Source organism: Lissotriton helveticus, chromosome 8 (assembly GCF_964261635.1).
Source record: "Lissotriton helveticus chromosome 8, aLisHel1.1, whole genome shotgun sequence".
NCBI lineage: Eukaryota > Metazoa > Chordata > Amphibia > Caudata > Salamandridae > Lissotriton > Lissotriton helveticus.
The window spans coordinates 926,646,044-926,669,551 of NC_136069.1; the positions used below are offsets into that span (position 1 = coordinate 926,646,044).

Genomic DNA, 23,508 nt, shown 5'->3' on the forward strand with positions numbered 1-23,508 from the left:
GCACTGCTAACTGAAAAACATGGAAATAACCTTGAGCCCATGCAGTCAGACAGAAAAATAACTTTGGCAATGAACAAAAGAGCTAAAAATAAAGGGGGGTGAAATAACTTGCGTGCTCCTCGGCTATAAGCCTGCATCTTTATCAGTCCAGATCGCCCCAAGCTCACGAATGCGAGTCCTGAATGTCCTCCTGGGAGGCTCCTGTCTCTTTCACCTGTTCCTGCTCCATCTCCTTGATCGCTGCCACCAACGGATGCATGGATTGATCTTCAAGTTCCTCCCCATCAGAGGAGTGGGCACCAGCGTCCTCTTCCCCCTCCGAGCGTGCGCTCGGTGCAAGACAGCGAAACATAGAGCCCGCCTGCTTTCCCAGGGCTGGGGATGCCGAGTTCCGACTCCGCCGGCTGTCCGAGGTAGGGGCAGGGTTGGGAGTCGTCTGGACCCTCCTACTGTCTCTCGCTCGTCTCGTTCGCTACTTCTTCAGCCGTCCCCATTGAGGATGATATGCGTGTTCTCCAGCCGGATCTCCCCTAGTTTTCTGGCTCCTCGTAAGATCAGATACCGGTCTGCAAAGTTCAGGAAGCGGGCTATGACTGGTCTTGGTCTCGCCCCCACCAGTGGCCTAGTCATAAGCGCCCGGTGCGCTCTTTCAATCACAAAGCAATTTGAAAATTTCGCAGTTGGAAAGGTCTTCACCAGCCATGAGTGCAGGAACTCCGTCATACTAGTCCCCTTAGTTCCTTCTCTAAAACCTACAAATCGAATGTTACTGCGGCGGGCCCTGTTTTCTGCGTCATCCACCTTCCACATGAGCTGCTTGTGTGAGGCCTGCAGCTCCGCCACGTCCTTCTTTAGGCTGTGGATAGTATTTTAATTCTGACCTCCAGGGCCGCTCGCGACGCCTGGATATCATCCCTAGACGCCTGTATCTCTTCCATTAGCAGAGTCGTGTCCAATGTTCCCTCTAACTATTCGTCCTTGTGTGCGGCAACAGAATAGTTGTGTGCACACAATTCTAGCTTGTGTGCGCAACTGAGTGATGAGATGTGCAACTAGGAAAATCAACTTGCTACCAATTGAAGGTTGATAACAAGCATTGGCAATGACAGTAGGTGTGGCTCATATATAAAAGTGCCTCTTTAGACATTGATGGGTTTAGGTACAGAATAAGTCATCATACATACATTCTTTTACTCATCCTTGCATTCATGCATCTATTCGTAACTGAGTCACTCTTGCGTTTACACATTTACACAGCCACAAAAAAATGCATGCACAAACTCAGCAACATAGGCAAGAAATTAAAGAATAAAAACAAAAAAAAAGAAAACAAGCTATATCCTAAAATGGCAGAAATATGCTAGCAAGAATTACATTTTAAAAAAACAGCAGGTGGCCGTCTTGCAATTGTGCTGTACTTAGTGCATTGTTTTATTGTTGCATCTGACTGCCACGTTTAAAACCAACATGTTGGCCATTTTGCAATGTTAAAAACAATGAAACATTATGGACAATATTATTCCATGGTGCTCAGGTGGTTCACATACAGTGGCTGTACATGTTGCGGTACACTGCAGATGGAGTGAGCGACAAGCAAGCAGCGAGTTAGAACTGTCTTTGGAGGTGTGACATGCTTTAATCCTGAAAATACAAAGAGAAGAAGGAAATACATGATAAGAGACTGGTAACTAGAACATGGAAAACTAAAGGACTGTCCCACCAGCCTTTGCACTGTAATAGCTGTGCACATGTGGTCAGACAAATGTCATTCACATGGACTGAAGTGGTGTATATATATATATACCAGTGTATGCCTGTCAGACCTTCTGAAGAGATTATAGAAAGAGTTATTACAGTGCAAATCGTGCATGCCTCATGTTTGTCCAAATGGTAATAAGTACAACGGGGCAGATTTACTAAGATTTTATGCCATGTTTGCATCACAAAAGTGATGCAAATCCTCGCAAAATCTTTTTGTATGATTTTCTTTTCAGCACTAAACTTGTTTAGCGCTGGAATTAACATGAAAGTAATGCGAAGCAGTGCATAGCACTGCTTTGCATTACCTAGCACCAAGGGGGTGTACCATGGGAGGTGCATGGGCGTTCCCATGCAACCTCCCCGGGTTTCTGACCCTAAACCCAATTTACTAAATAAAGTAGACAGGGTTTACCGTCAGACAATAGCACACCCTTCAACCAGGCGCTATGAAGGAGAATGCTTATTTTCTTCTTTTGTTTCTGACATCACATGTGTGCTGAACTGTACAGCACAAATACAAAGTGGGACAATGTTTAAAATTAGTCTTGGCATAGTATTTTGTACTGGAAGGGTATCCTTCCAGTACAAATCCTATGCTTGACTCACGGGGACATCCTTGTACTATGGTGCTAAGGTGTCACCGTGGTGCACAACAGCTATTTTCAGCACTAGGGAGAGGGGAGGAGAGTGCCATATTCAGTTAATCTGGTGCTCTCCTGCTCTCTCCTTCTCATGCAGTGCAGCGTTTGCAGATGCTGCACTACACTGCGTGAGAAATTGGCAAATGTGGCCCACAGTCTTGACTAAAATCTCATCTGTGAGATTGCATGTAACAAAATACGGCTGGAGGCTTTATCAGAGCGCAATAACAACCCATCCTTAATGGCTTATTGGATTTAACAGGTGTATTTCGTAATAAATAAATCAGGTCTACTGCTTGTGTCAGAATTTTTCACCCTTAATTGTTAAAATCTACTGGTAAGGATTGTGTCATTTATAATAGTATCTGGTCTGAAGGCAAAAGCCACAAAATAGGAAACGATTGACAGGTTGTTACATGTCCTTTACATTTCTGTCCAAACATACAGAAACAATGCTGTGATTGGAAATATCCACCAGCTAAAAATATATATTAGGAAAAGGCCCTATTCATACTAAATATCAACTTTGAACCTCAGCTAGAGCTCCAGTGTGTGCAAAGCTGTTGTGAAAGGCCAGGGTTCACAAACCTCGTTGTCAGGCTTGTCACCTTCCAACATTACCCTCATCAGAAAACTAGTGCTTTGCTGCAGAGGACTGATCAACAAATTTTTTCAGCCCAATTTTAAGAAGGGAGATACACCAAACACAGCCTTATTTTATAGCACCGCCTAGTGCTTCTGTACTTAACAACTTGGAAGTTATTTTGCCTACAAAAAGTGTATAATTGTCCCCTGCGCTGCCCCACAATGTATCCCTTCTGGCAGCTGCCACTGCTTCCAGAGTATGTTAATGTCTGAGGACTGCCATAATTCCCATGGTATGCCTCAGGTTCGACTCTTGAGCTGCAGTGAATGTTTGTGACATCTCTCCTGCTGCTTCTGGACTGCCCTTCACTGTAGGTGTTTAATCTTCCTCGATTAGCATTTTTAAAGACAAAAACAGGTCTTTAAAAATGCATTTAACAGCGCAGCTTAATCAGTACTGCCGCATTTCAAAGACTCGAATTAGGCACTTCACAAGTGCAGAGGAATCCTTTGTGGTGCGCGGTGTTTAAAGGTCTCTGCGCGGAGATAAATGTCAGTGTACGCGCGTGCTCAGACGCGCGGTTTAGAGGGAACTATGGTCGTGTCTGATCGTGGTCCAGGGAGGTCTGGGCATTCATGTAGCGATCCAGGGTCTCCTGTCGGGGGTTCTGGCAGCCATCTCCTTTTTGCCCATTGTTCGTCCCCCAAAGGCCCTGGGACGCGACGGCAACCTCTCCAATCCAATCTCCCCCTCCGCCACACTCCGTCTTGTGTGCCCCAACCTCAAATCCACTCCCCTGGCAGTCCGGCGAGTCACTGCGCCGCCAGTCTGGGTACTCACTCAGCTTGCACTCCTCTATCCACCCCCAAAGAGAGGATGGGAGGGGAGGCAGTAAGCCCGACGCCGGAGCGGGTCTTCAGTGTAGCGTCCAGCCGTCCTCTCCTGGCTCAGAACCGGGCGAAATGGGACCCTCAACAAACTTAGGCCCTCTCGGGAGTGCGTGCGCCAGAGGCCAATCCTTGGGTCACGTCTTTGGGGCTGGTCAATTGTCCGGTCCCTTATGCTTCGCCCCTGCCAAGCTGGTCCTGCTGCTGACCCAATGCGCACTATGTCAATCTCCTTAGGCAGTTTGGTGCCACACGGGGCCTTCCAGGTTCAGGCACCACAGGGTAGGCCTCACACCCCCGCCCCAACCCCAGGCCGCGCTGCCACAATCTCGAACCGGCCGCCACCCGAGGCCGGGGACTATCTCAGGCCACCCTGCCCCGCCTCCTCCTGCTACAGGGTGACGGCAGCTGCCACTCGCCGCTGGTCCGTTGACAGCCCTAACTCTCCCGGGGGGTCTCTCTATTACTGTGTCTGCCCGGGCCGGCGGGGCGCCGATGCCGCCTCTCACCGGGAGTTAGGCCCCGTCCTCCCGGGCCTCTGTTCCCGGAGCTCACCACGGCTGGGCCGATCTCCTTCGCACAGCCCGCAGAGTGTCCCCAGCATCGCCGGAATCGTCACAGGCAGTCCCGGGGGGGGCGACAGAATCATTTGCCTCTATCCGCACGGCTACCGCAGCTGGGCCTCAGTGTCGTTCTCGACTGCAGCTCCGCCCGTACCGCCCATCTCCTCCGCAAGCCGCCATCTTGGTGCTCCAGCCGCGGCGGTCAGGATCGCAGCACACCGCCGCCTCGAAACAGGTTTTCCCCCACTTCTGCGTTTTAGCCACACAGTCCCTTGGCTCGACTGGACCCTCGGGAGGCCAATAATCGCAAAAACAGGACCTCTGGACCTCTGAAATATCACTGGATCATGTCGGCTCGCCGGAGCAATGGAAGGTTCCGACTTACACGGCCATACTGTTGCCACACCCCCGAACCTTCGTACTGTTGGTCTCTTTTCTTCTCTAGTCTGCTTCAGGGCTGCGTCCCTGTCTCTGTAATTTAACAGTTTTGCAATCACCAGGCATGGTGGGGCTTCCTGGGGAGGTTTAGGGCCGAGTGAGCGGTGGGCGTGCTCCACTACAAATATTTCCCAGAAGGTTTACCGGCCCAGAAGAGTGACAAGGAACTTCTGTAAGAACACTTCCATGTTGCCCATTGCTGTAGATTCAGGCAGACCCGTGATTTGTATATTACTTCACCTAGACCTAGGCTCCAAATCTTCTGCCTTGTCTTGCAGTGCAAAAGGGGGTGATGATGGACGGAGCATCTGAACCAATCAAACATTCACACCCAGTCAAAAGATCTGGGTTTGATCCATCACCGTTCTTTAGCCCACTCTGCCACCCCAGTTCAGACATGGCTATATGCAAATCAGTCTGACCCTGTGCCTCATGGGAACAGTCCAGCCCGAACTGCCAAGCCATGCCTTCCCTGGACCGGAAACAAGCTTCCGAGGACCGGTTTCTGGCATTACAACCGTCTTCAGCCCGGCTTGCTTGAATCCAGTGGCAAAGTGAGCAAGGGACTCACGTCTGAGCATACCCTGCCACACTTATGGAGGCCAAAAGCGGTACAAAAGGGGGTGGTGATGGACGGAGCATCCAAACCAATCAAACACTCACACCCAGTCAAAAGATCTGGATTTAATCCATCACCGTTCTTTAGCCCACTTATATAGTAAGACATCCATGACCTGCATTATTTCATCTACTGTAAAATCTTGGTTAAGGGCATCTTACGAGGAGCCAGAAAACTAGGGGAGATCCGGCTTGCAGATTGCAACATGGGTCATAAAGTGCCAGGGAAAGTCAACAGCTGATGAGGTGCTGTATAGCTATTCAGCTTTGGCCGCCATAAGTGTGGCAGGGTATGCTCAGACGTGAGTCCCTTGCTCACTTTGCCACTGGATTCAAGCAAGCCGGGCTGAAGACGGCTGTAATGCCAGAAACCGGTCCTCGGAAGCTTGTTTCCGGTTCAGGGAAGGCATGGCTTGGCAGTTCGGGCTGGACTGTTCCCATGAGGAACAGGGTCAGACTGATTTGCATATAGCCATGTCTGAACCGGGGTGGCAGAGTGGGCTAAAGAACAGTGATGGATCAAACCCAGATCTTTTGACTGGGTGTGAGTGTTTGATTGGTTCAGATGCTCCGTCCATCACCACCCCCTTTTGTACCGCTTTGGCCGCCATAAGTGTGGCAGGGTATGCTCAGACGTGAGTCCCTTGCTCACTTTGCCACTGGATTCAAGCAAGCCGGGCTGAAGACGGCTGTAATGCCAGAAACCGGTCCTCGGAAGCTTGTTTCCGGTCTAGGGAAGGCATGGGTTGGCAGTTCGGGCTGGACTGTTCCCATGAGGCACAGGGTCAGACTGATTTGCATATAGCCATGTCTGAACTGGGGTGGCAGAGTGGGCTAAAGAACGGTGATGGATCAAACCCAGATCTTTTGACTGGGTGTGAGTGTTTGATTGGTTCAGATGCTCCGTCCATTACCACCCCCTTTTGTACCGCTTTGTCTTGCTGTGCAGTAAACGTTTTCGCCCAGCTGTTTTTGGACTATCCACTTCCGATTGTGCCTCTTCCACCTTAGACACCCGTCTTTCAGTCATATCGATACGTTCAGGGTGTTTATCTAGGTTCTCCGACATTCTATCCATGCGATATGACAGAGTATCTATTTTCCTACCAATAGTTGATGAACTTTTCTGCATCGCAGCCAGGATCTGTCAAATGTCGCCTGCCGCCTCATCAGCCGCGTCTGTTTGCTCGTCCGGGAACTGGGCTCCCTTCACCTCTCTAGTCTTTTCCTTCCACTTTTCGAACTGTAATTTAGGCTGAGACTTGTCCACTTAGCCCATTCTTATGCCTGATGGGGCCCCGGGCTTCACCAAACTTCACTTCCCGGCCACCCCACGCACAGTTTACACAGCCAAGGGTATCACCAATCCCAGCACAGAGTCTATCCAAGTCAGGCACCAAAGTGGAAGGCACAGGTCAGGTGGGCACCCCCTCCTCTAGGCGGGGATTTTCGCAGACGGTGTGTTGAGCAGAGTGAGCAACTGCAGGGCCAGAACGAAGGGTCACACAAACTCCAATCACGCCAGTACTCACATGAGCCTTGTTTCGATGAATGACAACCTGTGCAAGTGTAGCCGTGGGTGCCCCCTCCCCCTGGGTACAGGCCTGGCACCACGGAGCAGCAAGACCAGTCAGTAGATGTGTGTATACATTATGGCGCTCTATAGCCGTTGGCCTTTCACTTCACAGATTGCCGTTCCTGGGGTCCATTATGCCCGATCACCTGCTTACAATAGGCTGTATGGGGGGTTTTAATTCCCCCTCCGCCATTATTTTTGCCACTGCGGCCCGGTCGGGGACAGGCCAGATTTTATGGGGATTGTAGGCATCCCTCTGTGCAGCAGCTCACTTTTTATCAGGAGACCCAGGTCCGCGATCAGGCCTGTCCAACAATGTCCGCAAATTTAGTCAACGCGGGTAGGCCCTCAGTGTCGGGCCAGCCGCGCCCTCCCCGGTTATTGCAGAGTCACAAGGTTTCCTGATATTATCCCTATTCCAAAGGTTATACCTCTTTGCAGAGGGCTCCTGTTGAAGAGACCTACCTCGGTACTGAGAATCTTTTCTGAAAAATATTGTTTTTTTATTATGTAAATGTACAGGAATTTATATAGCGCAAATCACCAAGCGGTTTCTAAGCGCTTGCTTAGGGAACCCGTCCTGGTATTCCCCTGTGAGATAACCCTGGCAGGGTATCCGCAAGGTGAAAGCCAGGCATCCCGCCGCGAGGGGCCGTTGTGGAGATTAAGCAAGCTATTGCCCAGAGTCGCAGAGTGTGAACCCGTGAATCGAGTAGGCACCGGAGCGAGAATTGTCGAGTCCATGGACATTTTAGGACTCAAGACCCTGCCGAGCCGGGAATTGAACCCTGGTCCCGGGCTGACCTCTGCTTCCAGGTCTGCCTCCTCTAACCAGTGAGCCACACTTCTCCACCCACTTTTTAGAAGAAGTAGGTGTCTGCTTAGAAGTGTCCTTCTCAGGACTGCCCATTAGCTATAGTTTTTAAAAGCTTTCCCACCCAAACTGTCCCTTCCCAGTTCTGCATATGCAGTTTTAGTTATTTTGGGAAGTTCTTGTGGTTGGTCTATAAGACTGACCTCTCTTCGGTGTTGGCGTATCGCCACTGAAGCTGCTTCCTCTTTAATGTTAGCTAGTATTATTGTTGATACCTGGTCATAATTACCTAGCAATTTCATACCTAAGGTCAGAGCTGGTTGAGCTCCATACTTGTTCTGTATCTGTCATAAGACATCTGGAAATACAGCTAAGGAAGGAATACCATGAGTTCTGGTATATATGGCAGCAAAGACTGTACCCCAATTGGTGCAGTCCTCTAACTGTGGTGTTATCCCAATGGGCAAGCAGAGTGTTAGCATTATATGCTTTCAAATGGTGTGGCATTTAGAAATACTGCTTCTAACTGGTTAATTTTCTGATTTACCCAGAAAGGAATCTGTTCACGTTTCTTGGGCAGTTTACCCGTTACTGTGTGTGTGTTTTGTGGAGTGATTTTAGTAGCGGTGCTCTGTGTAGGAGCTTTATCATTGTAGCTACTGTGGGCTGGACACCAAGTGTCTTCATGACGAGTTGCGTCATGGCTCTGTAAGAGTTTTACTAACTCTTTGTGTTGTAAGAGTAGTACATCTTGTGGCATTATATCAATGTCAGGATGTGGTGTGTAGCCGGCTAATGTCGGCCATGTAGCTCCTAGTCTACCTAGTGGACCGAGCCTGGTTTTATTTTTTTATTGTGGGGCGCCATTAAACCAGAAATTGTGGTCCTGGTTAGTGAGCAGAATCTTAATCTCCTCAAAAGGAGTGTAGACCGCTGGGACTTTTTCATGTATGTAAGAATGAGAAGTCTAGGTTGTTGCATTTACTGCCGGGAATGTAACCCAAGAATAGAACACATCTGTTTGATAATCTACGTGTACCTTCCCGGTCTGTTAAACCATGTCTGAGGGTTTTTTGTGTGAGTGTATGCCTGATTTTGGGTGCAAAATGTATTGCATTTGCTTCCTCTTCGTCGTTTGAGACCTGTGTCCCAGGGACCAAGTGACAGGCGGAGCTGCCTCCACAGACATTGTGTTGTGAAAACAAAAGGTCCTAAAAAAGGGTTTTAAGATGAGGTTTTAAAAAGGCACAATTGTTCTGGAACTTTTTCCTTCAAGCTTGATTAACCAACAGCCAATACATAGGAAGTTTGCCTACTCAGCTGTGGCGGAACTTTGTGCCTACCCACTCCAGACGTCTCTGGCATTTTGTGAGTAGTTGTCTCTGAGAATAAGCATGACTGAACTACTCAGATTCTACTGTTAAATAACTGCCACATTCACGTTGGGCGCCATGTAGTGTAGTTCCTCTTTCCCTTATAGGTTCTGCACATTGGAATAACATACACGATAGGCTTGGCATAGGACTGAGGTCTGTATGCCCCTGTTATGTATATTAAACTTAATTACTGTGTACCAGCTAGCTCAGAGGCCACTAGAAACTTCTTGAAGACAAGAAGGGAATAGCTTCTGGCAACCTCATAACATAAAACCCTGATCCCTCAGGATCGTGGAAACAATATACTACTTTTCATTCAGTCACTCATCTCAGAGAAGTACATAGAAGAAACAGTCGGTGTGTTTACAATAACATTTATTGCACAGTTGTTATTCTAGTACTGGTTATATGTGCTGCGACAACTGTTGGACAGTAGCAGAGAATTATGGCCAGCAGTGCCGTTAAATAAAAAGGCATTGTATAGTTCTACCATTTTGCAATAGTAATGAACACATACATGAAATACAGAATGCATTAAGGTAACGACTATACCCCTATGATGCCTAACTAGATGTACCTAAGTGTACCTAGCATGTGTGTAGGTCTTAGAGAGGCAAGAATCCCCCTAGGATTTAGTCTAACTCCATTACCTTAGTGGGACTACATCCTGATTCTCGAGCTGGACCCTCCAGGGTGGGTGAGGGACTTCTACCAGCTGGAGCTGTGGCATGACGCAGGTTGCAGCGTCTCAGATCAGAGTGTCTCCGGTCAGAGTGTCTGCATGGAAGTCTCGTCTCCTCAGCCTTACTTGGACAAAGGGAGGTATATTTATACCAGATAGGTGCCTTGGAATGTTAGTATTGACGTCATGCATATTTAATGAGTTCTTGGAGAAATCAATAATCCTGTGCTAGGGAAAATCCCAAGAGCTAAGGGTCTGTTTCTAAGAATTCGTTGTGACTTAGGTTAGTCACTTTTGGACATGGAGATTACGTATTTAGGATGGACCGTCTTCTGCGCCCAGAGCACACATCAGATAAGGGACAGCCTCTGTTGCTCGTTATTGTAAAGGGAGGGCTAATGTAGGTGAAAGGGCCTTAACTGGGTGAAAGGGCCTGCCTGTCTTTGTGGCACAAAGGATTTGTGCCTCTGAAACGGTGCATCTATGTTAGGGCCTCAATTTAACATATACCAGGACCCTCACCTCATTTGCATGTGGTGTTCAGGGGAGGATCACAGCACCACTGACTTTGAAGCGTGCCAATAGCTAAAGCCGAAGTCTTGGCGGGAGCACCAGATGAAACTGCTCTTGGCGCGTCTTTCAAGGTCGGCTTCATCCCCTCATTCAGCTTCGGCAGACGTTTTATCCCTCTCCAATGTCGAGAGAACGGTGCTCCACGGTGGGTAAGTGTCGCAGCTTGTCCCCGGGGACTGGTGTTCGGCCTGCCGGGGGCGGGGACTCTCCGCGGGTGATGCAGCCCCGCGTGTCGCCCTTATATCCAACGTTTCCCGGTGAAAGGGCTTCGAGAGTCCAGATGGAGATATACATGGCGGCTTTGCAGGCCTCGCTGGCGTCTCCTCCTCCTCCTTCCCCTCCTGGGGCGTCAGCGGATCCCGTGCATTGTGCTGGGCCTTCCGTGGTGCCGCCGGTGGCTCCGGCCCCGGCGCCGACTGGCTCGGCTCCAGGCTTAGAGGATGTGGTGCTGTTGGGGTGCGGCCCTTCGGGGTCCCTCCTTCAGACCACAGCGCCTTCTGCCTCGCCGCAAACTCACGCGGGAGGTAGTCGGGGGTCGGGTCGTATCCCCAAACCCTGATCGGTCCTCTGGACAGGCGACGGCCTTGTCCACGTCTGAGCTGACGCTACCACGGCACCGGCACCTGCTGGACCAGGCGGCGCCACAGAGGTCGGTGGACCCTCCTCATCCCGTTCTGGGTCGAGGCTGGACGGGGACCCCTCGTCCTCCTCTGGGCCTAGCTCGTCCCTCCGTGCAGGCGGCTGCCTCGTCGGAGGGCGAGCCAAAAGTAGAATTGGCCCTGACGGCACCGCAAGGGTCGGCGGTCCACTTTTGTCACATTATGGACCGAGGCTGGCGGAGGGCTTCGTGTCACTCCCCTGGTCCTTCTCGTCCTCCACGCAGGCGGCTGCCTCGTCGGAGGTCGAGTCGGCGCTGTTCCGGCGCCGCCCCGTGGCCACTTCGGCGCCAGCTCTGTGCCGGTCCTCGGCGCGTGTGACTTCAAGGAGCCCTGCCCGCTGTCTCCTACAGTGCCGGATGGTAATGACATCCTGCCTCAGGCGGCGGACTCTACGGCACCAGACAGGCGTCTTCGGACGCTCCTTCTCCGGAGGTTAGGTGCCTACTGGTGTCATCCTCCCCGGAGACAGGCCACCGAGCGGTCGCTTTTTCACCGGCATCATCAAAGGGCGGCTCCCACCATTTCCGAGGCCAAGGTGTTCGCCGGAGGAGCCGCAAGTCCCCCACTGTTCGGTTCCTTCTACCTTCCAGGTCTGGCCTTTGCCTGCCCCACTCTGCTTTGGGGACGGCCACCTCAGTTTACAGCCGTCGCCCACCGAGGAGCTACTTTCTCACGCAGTGTCCAAGGCTGTGGGTATGGGTGACTCGGTTGCTCATTTCCCGGCAGACCATCTTTTGGAGGTTCTCCATCAGGGCTCCTTTCTTCCCTGATGGGTGCCTGGAGGCGCCCCGCCTCAGGGGATCCGGTGCCTCAACACCTTCTGCACCGGCACCTTCCAGCGCCATGTGACCCGGCATGTCTTTCCCTCCACCCCTCTGCCTCCAGTCCACTTTTGCGGACTGCTTTTCCCTCCCTGCCACCACTGTTGTCTCCACCATCCCGGGAGCCCGCTGTCTGGACGCTTGGGGGTGCAACATGTTTGCTTCGACTAGCGCTGCACTACAGGCTCTTAACACCTTATGTGTGCTCGCTAGGGCCTCCTCTTGTTTGAGGGACTCGGCGGAGTCCTTGGGATCGGCCGCTTCACAGGAGACTGTTCAGGTGGACTTACGGCATCATGCCCTGGATGGCCGGGGGCTTGCGGCGTTTATTCTCCGTTCTATTCTGGACATCGCGGAGGTGCTGGGCCGAGCCATGGCCTCCTCAGTTGCCCTCCGCCGTCATGCTTGGCTTCGGGGCGGCGTGTTCCCCAAAAATGTTCGGGAGCGGCTGATTGATCTTCCGTTTGACGGTACCCTGTTATACCATGCCCCGGTTGCCCTTGCTGTGGGTTGTGTGTTATGGCCATTTCAGTCCTCCTACTAGGAATGTGTTGCAGTTGGCTGCTGGACGGCCCTTTGTTGCCTGTGTGTGTTTTTGCTAGAGTTGTCTGCACAGACTTGGCCCTGAGATTAGGCAGTCCATTTTTTTCTCTTAGGTTGATTGATAAGCTTTCCACTGGGATTCTTTTCCCCGTATTTTTTTTCGTTTTTCCTCTGTTGCGAAAGTTTCTTTCAAAGAGGGTTCCCATGTCTTGGGACTCATCTTACCCTATGTGGGGTAGTGGTAGCTGTTATATAGCTTGCACTCTGCTAGGGAGTTATGGTCGCTTTCAAGCCACTGCTTTCCACGGCGTTATGTATGTTGCGGATGCTCTTTTGGCCGTGTGCGCGGACACCTGGTAGTGGCGTGTCTGGGCGCTCCCTCGCCTTCCTGCTCCTGTCCTGGACGCTGGGACAGTTTTGTGTCTCTTCCTTTGTCAGGCGTCAGCTGCCCGGTCTTCCTGGGCTCCGGGCCCTTCTTCCTACTTCTGAAAGTATATTATGGTTGGTACGGCTCTGTTTGGCTGTTGCCTCCCATTTATGGTGGGTTATCCTTCTTTCCCTCGTTTCATTGGGCCCTCTAGGCTTCTTCTTCTTCCTCTTCCTTGCCCTGGCATTGGATGGAAGCTCTGTTGCCTTGTAGGGGCGTGGGCCTCCCTGCCCTTGGCCTTGGTTCCTCGGTTGTGAGTGAACGGGCTTCTTTCAATCCTTCTCTCCACATCCCTCCTGGGGTCGGTGTTCTGCTTGTGGGGGTCCCGCCCCCCCCCCCCTCCTTGCCTGGGAGGACGGGGCTCTTCGTCCTGTCCGTTGGCCTAGTCCCCTGTGGGCCTCCCTGCTAAGTCCAGGCTGGTGGGGTCCTTCCGCATGCCCTCCTTCCCTGTGGGTATGGCTAGGGTATCTATTCTACGGGAAGGAATCTGCGGCTAGTAGTCTCTATCCAGATGTATGAGTTACGTACCTCCGGTAACAATGTATCTGGTAGAGACGATTCTAGCCGCATATTCCTTCACGACACGCCCTTTCTCCCCGTTCTGCAAGGACCCTTGGCTTGCCTTTCTGCACTCTCCTCCCGGTGGATGGCTTGAGTATGTGTGTGTGTGTTCTTTCGCTCTTGGACGAGCCGTTATCTTGCATTTGTTCCTTCCTCTTCTTGGCACGGTTGAGGCTGGCTCTATAGGTACCTTGGGCTCCTATGTTCTGGCTGCTCCAGGATTCGGAGGGCCATCTTTTGTCTCTCCCTTTCACTCCCTCTTGTTTCTGAAGGTCCTGGCTCCTCTGCTTCCCTCCGGACTTGGGTCATTTGGCCTTGCCCTGTCCTTGTTCCCTTGGGGGAGGGGGGGGGGGGGGGGGGGGGGGGGTCGCACTATGTGCTGGAGTTGCCTTGGAGGTCTGTCGTTCCCTTTTTGTCTTGGAACTGGTTTCCTTCATGGGTCTCGGCTGTCTGGGGTTGTACTCCCGCTGCCTTTTGTCATGACATTTTGCATATGTTCCTTGTCTTAAGGGGGGGCACTGCTTTCATGACTGGCGGGGTGGCTGCTCAGGGCTGTGCTCTCTCTTCTCCCTTCCCTGCTTTTGGGTACCGCCGTGTTGGTACTGTTCCGTATGGTGTTCTTCACCACCATTCCTTCTTCCTTTCTTTTTCGCACACTGTTCCCATGCTTCCATCTATGTGACCTTGCTGACGTCACGTACGCGGACGACGCAGGTGCGGAGTCCATGATGCCGTCCCCTCGGCGCGCAGGAATGCTGTGGCAAAATGTTTCCAGATCCAGTCTCACGCCTGAGGATAATTCTACAGGAAGGAATCTGCGGCTAAAATCGTCTCTACCAGATACATCGTTACCGGAGGTAAGTAACTTGTACGATGGGTTGAATCATAGCATTCTCATTAAGAGATCTCACAGCGCAGGTCTCATGGTCCAGCACTTTTTTTGCTCACTTCCTTCCTCAAAAACAGGCCCTTCGAAGTCTTTGATAGTTCCTGTTCATCGGACATTTTCCCGTTAAGCTCCGGAGTCCCTGAGCCCAACAGTTTTCAAGTTTTATAAGCGCCCATTAGCAGACATAGTAGAGCCATTTGGGAGATACCTGGTCTCGTACGCAGATGATACCTAACTGGTGTTCTCTCTAACCCAGGGAGGTGATCCTTATTCTCCCACACTAGGGCCTTGTTTAGAGAGAGTAGCAAGCTGGATGGCAGATTCCTGCCTCAAACTAAATGCGGAGAAAACTGAGCTGATGGTTCTAGGCAATAAACTCACTACACACCCCAACTTGTGGTGGCCTGATTGCTTAGGTGCATCCCCTGCTCCCCAAGGCGATTATTAAAAGCCTTGGGATATGGTTGGACAAATCATTAAGCATGGAGGCCCAAGCCAGAGAAGTCTCTGCAAACTACTATACCTACTCCACCTCCATTCCAATAAGGCTCGTGGTCCAGGCATTTATCCTTTCACACCTGGATTACAGTAATTCACTTTACCTAGGAGCCCCAAAGTCTGTCATCAAATAACTTCCAGTGGTGCAGAATTCATCCGCCCGAGTTCTGTTCAATATCCCTACACACACCTCTGCCCAGCAGGCACTTATCACCCTGCATTAGCTGCCGGTTGAACAAACAGTAAAATTCAAAATCCTATGCATAGTGCACAGGGCACTCTAAAAAAAAAAAAAAAGGCCCTATTAGCCTCAGACTCCTGCTGTCCCATGATATGCCTAATAGAGTCCTCCGCTTCACCAACACCCGCCTGGTCACCATTCTGCCTATAAAAAGAGCGAGAAGTGGAGGGCGGTCCTTTGGATAAAGGTGGCCAAATTATGGAACACCCTCTCCCTCACTATGAGGCTTACTGACAATAAACGTAATTTCTGGAGCCTTTTAAAGACATGGCTATTTGATAACTTATCTGCTCCGTACACTTTGGTGGAATCTGTGTCACATTGCAAGTGATGGAATGCCTACGGGTCGCCATGAGCTCTACAAATGCGTATAGAGTAGAATACATATCCTTGCTGTTCTCTGAGTATTTGAATAGGGATTGTTGGTATTTGCTCAGTTGAAATGTGTTAAAAGCAACAACCAGTCCAACAAGTTGAGATTATGATTTCTTGTTCTTGATCAATGTGTAGGGCAAAGCTCAGTTACATTCAGACAGAACATTAAACTAATTTATCTGAAACAGAAGGTCAGTCAATATTAGAAAGTTTAATTCAATATCTGAAACGAATAACAGAGACCTAACATGTCTGATACACTTAAAGGAACCTACATTTGTTTGTGTTCAGGTAAGTGTCTTTGTAATTGGAAGCCTAAGAATGTACTCTGTGTAAGGTGATTCAGTGCTGATGATCAACATTCACTGAGTCCACCATTGGGGGTTGTGGGTAGGTGTGTTGAAGGGGTTACTTGGAGAATTGTGGACTTATTGGAACAGTCAATGATTGAGGAAATTGATTTTGACTTGTGGGAGTTGCTTAATAAAAATTGTTTCAGTAAACAACATTTCTCCAATAGATGCACACTTTTCTCAAATAAAAGAATATAAGGTGAATATCCTGATAGAATCTAGTTGCACAAATGCACTGGCATGTGCCCAATGCTTCTAAAATATATGTAAGTAATGTAATTGAATGTTAAGTGTTAATTTAAGTCTGAAGAAACTTTAATATTTTAAGTGTTTTTTCATTTTAATAAACAAGTGCGACATGAAGGGTGTTTTGGTTATGCTATCTGTCTACCTCTCTGATTTGTCTTATTTATTCACAATCCCAGGTGCTAAAAAGGTATTGTAGTCTTTGTGGGAGACGTTGGAATATCTCTATTGAAAATAGTCTGCTCCATCTCACCCATAACATTAACCAAAGTATGTATTATGTTTTGCATAAACATCTTGCAGTAATGTTTCTGAAATGTACAACATTTTTTATATTGAACCATAAATAAGAGAATTCAGTAAGACTGAAAAGGTAGATATTTAATTGACTTGATTATAAATTTCAGCTATTTGTTCCTTCACAGACCAGCTCAGCGAAGACATCATGGGGTTAGAACTTGGACTCGCCACGTGAACATCTTTGAGAAGGATTTCATCTTTGTACCTGTTAATGAAGAGTAAGCATTGGCTTCGAATTTTAAAAGCTAATCCATAATGGCACATGAAGATGGCATTTACGATTAATCTGGGTGTTGTGGAATCAAACAACGATGACTATAGTAGTAAACTTGGAGGGGCTCAAATAATTGTATTTTTCAGAGTATTGTTCTAATTCTGCTCCTCTCTCCTGCTCTGCCAATTATGCTACTGTGATGGTTTCAGGACATGTTGTCTTTGATGTATTGACTAGCAATATCAATACAAATGTCACATCTCAAAGGTTCATAGAACACAGTAATATTGGTAGGAGATGGTGCAAGTAGCTCTTTTTAGGGTCAACCTCCCAATCAGCATAGTAGTCTGGTTGCAAAACACTTATTGTGAGCTTCCCAGATCTTACAGTGGGCTTAAAGCCTGCCCATTGCTTACCATTGGTTGGCATCATTGTCACTCTCATTTGCTTGCATTTTATTCAGGGGCTAGCCTTGGCTATCCTGTTTGTCCCTGCCCTAGAGCATGTCCCGTTTACTTGTGTCATTCCACTGCTCATTTTTAGGGAACTACTTTTTCTTTGTTCTTATGCATTCCACGAGAGTGCATGGCTTTTCCAGCTGTCTGCCTGACCTGTGTTTGTTTTGGTTTCTCTGGCCCGTTTACTTTTCCACCTCCATGTTGCTTTCTCTTGCCCATGTGCTTCTCCACCCACCAACTCCACGTTGCTCTCCGGCCTGTGTGCTACTCACCCCACTCCACTTTGCTCCCTCACCCATGTGCTGCTCCCCTGCCCTCAGTGCTTCCCCCCTCCATGTTGCTTCCCCCTCACTTGCACATTATGTTACTTCCCACCACCCACTTTTGATTAAAATGAAAACGTTTTCATGCTCTTCCCCCCCCCCCCCATCCATATTGGTAAATAAACATTAGTTAAAGGAAAACGCGCTGCTTCACAAAATGCGTTAAAAAAATGAAAAGAGAAAATATTAATAAAAGAAAGTAACAGATGTGTGAAGGAAAATACTGTAACTCTAAAGTTCCCCAAGGCAGTTTTATATAGCGCAAATGTGACCTGAAGATAGCAGAGCTTTTTACATGAGCACCAGTTACATTACGCAAGCACACATTCATTTTATGTTTATTTTTAAGGCACGGGGAGCCTAAGTGAATTGCCCAGAATAACAGGATGTTGAGCTGACGCCAAAACTTGAGCCCTGTTCTCCAGTTCCAAAGAAGGCAGCTCTGGCCATCACGTCACGCCACTCCTCTCCCTTTAGTGCACTGTAGCCGATTGACCTGCATGGAAAAAATATTTGCACCAAAAAATGTGATGCAGCGATGTAGTGTAAAACACTGGGAAGCAGCGATGAGGACATGTCTGCAGCCGAAGTCTGGGAATAGTGCTGAGAAGGCAGTGTATACCCACGTACAACTGAAGGTGCTTCAAAGGACATGCCTTCCATTTTAGTTGCCATCTTGCCAGATTTCCTTTATTCATACAATGATGGGAAAAGCAGCAATGGGGTGGGGGGGGTCTGTGGACAGCAACAGGAGGTTGAAGGTGGCAAGCAGCAACTGGAGGGAGGTGGTGAGGGGAACGGGGCAAACAGCAACACATTCAGGCCTGGGAAAGGATGGGTAGAGACAGCCTGCAAAACAATACACTCTGAAAGCATGCAAGCACTAACAGGAAGCATGACTTGGTCCATGCTCCACGACATGAACACACATAGAGCCTTAGGGGGAAGCTGGACGGAAGGAGGAGGTACTGTCCAATAAGAAGCAAAAATATGAGAGGGAAATGGAGCAAACCAATGGTAAATAAAAGTAAGTAATGAGCAGGCTCTAAGCTCCTTTTATGTGTTTTTTTTCAGTAGAATAGCTTTTGCTGACAACACATGCGCCCGCTGTATGCAAAACTTAAAAAAGGTGACTGCTTCATTTTGTAGGCAGGTGCATATGTGGTAATGCATTCACAGGCCTACAAAGTATTGCAGCCATAGAAAGCTGCGTCGGAGCGCCTTTTTATTTTTTGTGCCATGTTAAACTGCATCAAGGATGTTATACAGCATCTCTAAAAACCATTGGCAAAGCTAATAGGTCCCAAAGGTTACACCAGTTGGCTGTTCCAATGCCCTTTTTGTAGAAGCTACTAAATGCAACGGCCAGAAATTACAATTGTTCCTGGAGTTTTTCTATTCAAGGAGTCCAAAACAGTTGCTCCACTTGTTATGGCTTGTGTTTTTTTCTAAGTTACTTCAAAAGGATAGATTTCTAGATGAGTATTGAGTCTTCTTTTACAGAACCAAATGTATTTGATTGTTGCCCTAATTTGATGGCATAATTAATCTGCCTTACTATACTACACTATCGATTTTTTTGCAGACGTTAGCACAAAACGACAATCCAATATCTTCATCCAAGAATCTTAAGTATCAAAGTGTAATTTTAATATTTAAAATGTATATTTGGAGGGCGTGGCCAAGATGGCGGCGGAGTAGGCCGTGAATCCCAGTCCCTCCGGCGCAGCCTCATACAAAGCTTTGTTTATTGACCTTACCGATGCCCATCCACACTGCTCGTGGTGCCCATTGAGGTCCCTGTGCGATCCTGCAGCCAGCGGTGCAGCTATTTTGGAGGTTGGAGACGGCTACCCACCCTTACCAGCGCAGGGGCCGAGGGGCGGGCCGGCCGCGTGAGAGGCGCCGCAGGGACCGCGGGTGGAGGTGCCAGCCCTGGGGTCGCAGAGCTGTGCTGAGCGCCTGCCCCGGGCCGCGAGTGCCTGCCGGAGGATCCCACGTTGCAGGAGTACTCCCACGGTGCGGAACGCGGTGGAGCACTCCGGGCGGTGACAGTGGCCTGACAAGGTGAGGAGGAGTGGGGCCGGGGCCTGGAGGCTGGGGTTCGGAGTGGGGCCCGCGCCCCCTGTGGTGCTGGACGGTAACGAGCGTGCCCCCCCCAGTGACCGCGCATACGACGCTTGGACCTCTGGGCGGCTAGTGACCAGAGTGGGACGCCCCGGGCCCATATATCGCTGCACCTTAAGTTGGGCCCGGGTTGCGCCTCCGGCGTGGGGACGCCTGCGGGGGCTGCCGGGGACAGCCGCTGATTGCGGCGGCCGCTGTGTCTCCTCTTCCCTGGGGATAGACTGCGAAGGTCAGCGCCCGGGGCAGCGCCTGTTGTCTGTGCTGGGCGATACACGGACTAGGCCTGATGATCTCAGCGTCCAGCGGGGGGCCTGACTACGGCAGTGCGGGGTGTCATTCACTGGTGCCCTACGTGTGCAACAACCAATCTTGGGACCCTTAGTCTCAGCAAGTGCCCCAGCGGAGCAAGGGCCGGTCGAACGGCATGGGGGGCGATCGCAGTTTCGGGCGGATAAGGAACGTAGGAGCGGCCCCCCAGTGAGACTTGGCCGGCATTTCCCCCCCGGCTGCTGTGGCGGCCCAGAGGTGGGCCCGAGGACTGGGGTGGAGCTGGAGCTCCGGTGGATGTAGCCTGGAGGGGGCCTACCTCCGGAAGACAACTGAGACGCCTCTCCGTGAGTGAGTGGGGAGCGCTCCATATCGGCCTGGGCATCAGCGGGCAAAGCAAGAAGGAGGCCGCGAGGGCACTGCAAGGGCCTAGCTGCACCCCCTCGGAGGGGTCACCTGTGCTTGGTACCGCGACCGGCAGCGTCTAGTGACTTGAGTGCGAGTGTGCTCCCCCCCCTGGTGGCTACCTCGTGGCTGGCGAAGCCGTGGTGCGGCCCGTGCCTATCAGCGGTGTTGTGGGGGATTAGTGGCGTCGCCCGTGGAACGGTCGGGAGTGAACCGGGAGAGCAGAAGCAGAAGGAGATTTCTGGACCCTTGTCCGTGGACTAAGACCCCATTCAGGGGCGGTCGGTGGTGGGGCTGAGGGCCTGGGGTGCCCCTACTAGGGGCAAGAAAGACAAGGTTCCCAAGAACACGCAGCCAAAACCGGGGAGTGGGAGCCCGCGGACGGCGGCAGCACAGGCGGGGCAGCTGGACGATGTGGAGGCACCGGCCACAAAGGCCTTCATGATGGAGCTCTTTGCTGCCATCAAATAGGACATCCTAGAGGTGCGCTCTCAGCTCTCCTCGGACATGCGCGAAATGAGACGAGATGTCGACTCCATTGGAGAACAGGTGGTGACCCTAGAGGAGCATGACGTAGGCACTGCCGACGAGCTACATCACCTCCAACAGGATGTTATCCTACTGAGGGAGCAAAATCTGGACTTGCAGGCACATACCGAGGCACGGACCTAGAAAATCGCTCAAGGAGGAACAACACCAGAATCCGGGCAGTGCCTTGGAAAGGGGAGGGTGAGAGTCTCTGTGAATATGTGACTGCGCTGTTCAGACAGATTCTAAATGAGGAAGACGACTTCGAACTCTAACTGAACAGGGTGCATAGAGTTGGTCTGCCGAGAGGTGCACAGGCTCCGCCACCAGACATCTTAGTCTGTGTCCACGATTTCCAGATAAAGGAACAGATCCTGCGCAAAGCACGAGGCCTCGCCACCATCCAGTTTCGTGGGCATCAACCCGCCCTCTTCCAAGATCTAGCGGCCTCCACACTCATCAAGCGCCGCAGCTTCAAGCCGATAACCTCATATTTGAGGGAGCAGGGCATCCCTTACTCTTGGGGTCATCCCTTCTGCATCATTTTTAAGTTTAAGGGGAAGCTCCTGCAGCTACGCTCCTTAGACGCAGCATTCGAGGCGTTGGGTCTGGAGAAATCGGAGCCTACAACGAGCGCGGCCGGCTCCCCGCGCCAACGGCGCAGGCGCTCCAACGAATGGCAGACAGTGGGAAGATCTCCACCGATGGGGAAGCCTGACCCCTCTGCAAGCCTCATGGAAAGAGAAGCGGCTGTCTCCTCCGTAGCGCTGGTGACTGACAATGAACTAGCTCCATGACATTCATATGAATTGCCAGGTTTGAGTTGCAGGGTGGCGCCGGGAGGGACTGGTGGGAGATGGGACTGTGATGTTCATCTTCCTCGCTCCCAAGGATGGACAGTGCACTGCATCAGGGTTGGGTGCGGAACTATGGGTTCTGTCACATGCTAACTCTTCTACTATTGTTTGGTTGTGGGGGTTTGAAGGGGAAGTCTCGGGGGGGGGGGGCTGTTATGCGGGTTTTTTGGGGTTCGGGGATAGGTTGGTGGGACGGGGGTGGGGGGATCATGGTGGCGGCTTTTCATTTTGGGAATTTTTATTTCTGTATGCACTGAGGATGTATGTTTGCACAGTTATCCGCTTAAGGGTACTAGCTGGGCCCTGGTTAGCGGGACTTTCCCCAGCCTTGATGAGCTTGACGTTTCTCTATTACGGCTATGGCACCTATCTCAATAGCCACCTGGATTGTCAAGGGCCTCAATTCGCCGCAGAAGCGAATCAAATTATGGAAGTATATCATAGACCATCACCTAGATGTGATCGCCCTACAGGAAACCCATTTAGCCAGGGCAGACGAATCGCGCCTTAAGCACAAATTATTCCCACGTATTTACCGATCCTCAGCTACCACAAAACACCGAGGGGTGGCCTTGCTATTCCGCGCTGCGCTTCAGTTTCAACCACTGGGGGTCCAGGAGGATAAAGAAGGCCGTTGTAACATGGTAAAAGCGGCTCTGCGAGGAAGGGTCTGCACTTTTGTAGCGCTTTATGCTCCCAACACTGGCCAAACACCCTTTCTCTCCAGCTTATTAGGGAAAATAGCAGATTTTGTAGAAGGCCCCCTTCTCCTTATGGGCGACTTCCATCTTATATGGCAAAAAGACCTGGACAGCACACACACACAGAGATCAGATGCGGGGACTTTCACTGGGGAGACACAACAACACTTTCAGGACCTGGGACTCCTAGACACTTGGCAGGCACTTTACCCACAAACACAAGACTTCACATTCTTTTCTCACTTCCATAGAATGTACTCCCGCCTAGATTACATTTTCATCAACCAATCTCTGCGGGGCACTCTCCAGGAAGCAAAAACGTTCCCGCTCTCGGTTTCTGATCACAGCCTCTACTCAATTTGCCTGCACTGGCACGGGCCTGGCCCGACTGCCCCTAAATGGTACTTCCCGCCTTCCCTCATACGCGACAAGGAGTTATGTCTTAAGCTACGTACTACCATTTCTAGTTTCTTTGAGACTAACCCCCCAGAGGACACGTCCGAATTTACTAATTGGGATGCCCTGAAAGTGGTGCTTCGGGGCGAATGCATCGCCCTCAATTCCGAAAAACAACATGCGCGGGAGCGGGAGGCACTTGAGATGGAACTTGCTGCTGTGGAGCTCTCCCACAAGGCAGATCCCATGCGACAAAAGCAACGACAGCTTACTGCTCTAAGAGGCAAACTCCGAGCTATCTACTCCAATAGGACGAAACTCACCCTTCTTAAGCTGCGGCAGCTCTCGTACACTCAGGGCAATAACATAGGCAAACACCTAGCGCGCCAACTAAGGGATAAAAGGGAGAAAGAATATATTGGAGGGATCCTTGACACATCTGGCCAGATCACACATAGGGATGAAGAGAAGGCTGCTGTGTTCGGTTCCTTTTATGAGGGCCTCTACACAGGGGAATCCCTGAATGGCGACGCCCAACAGGCGTTCCTCGACTCCTTAGAGCTTCCGCAAGTCTCAGAAGAGTGGAATGCCCGACTAGCTGCCCCCATTACAATTGCGGAAGTCACTTTGGCGATCTCCTTACTAAAAACCAACAAAGCCCCCGGTCCCGATGGCTACACGGCACTCTTTTATAAAACATTTGCCCCTGAGCTTTCTTCGCATCTGGTCTCACTTTTCAATGCAATGGCCAACGAAAGCAGGACGACCAACACCATGGCGGAGGCTGTAATCTCAGTCATACCC

At 50.6% G+C, this 23,508-nt stretch overlaps 1 protein-coding gene across 2 annotated transcripts in view; it reads left to right on the top strand.

Annotated features, from left to right (window-relative positions):
* SENP7 (SUMO specific peptidase 7) overlaps nt 1–23,508 on the top strand; it is a 1,147,653-nt gene that overhangs the window by 734,817 nt on the left and 389,328 nt on the right. For both annotated transcript variants that reach the window (XM_078657763.1, XM_078657764.1), the window contains exon 16: nt 16,554–16,646. In XM_078657763.1, coding sequence (XP_078513889.1) covers nt 16,554–16,646 — 93 coding nt within the window. The remainder of the gene's footprint in view (nt 1–16,553; nt 16,647–23,508) is intronic.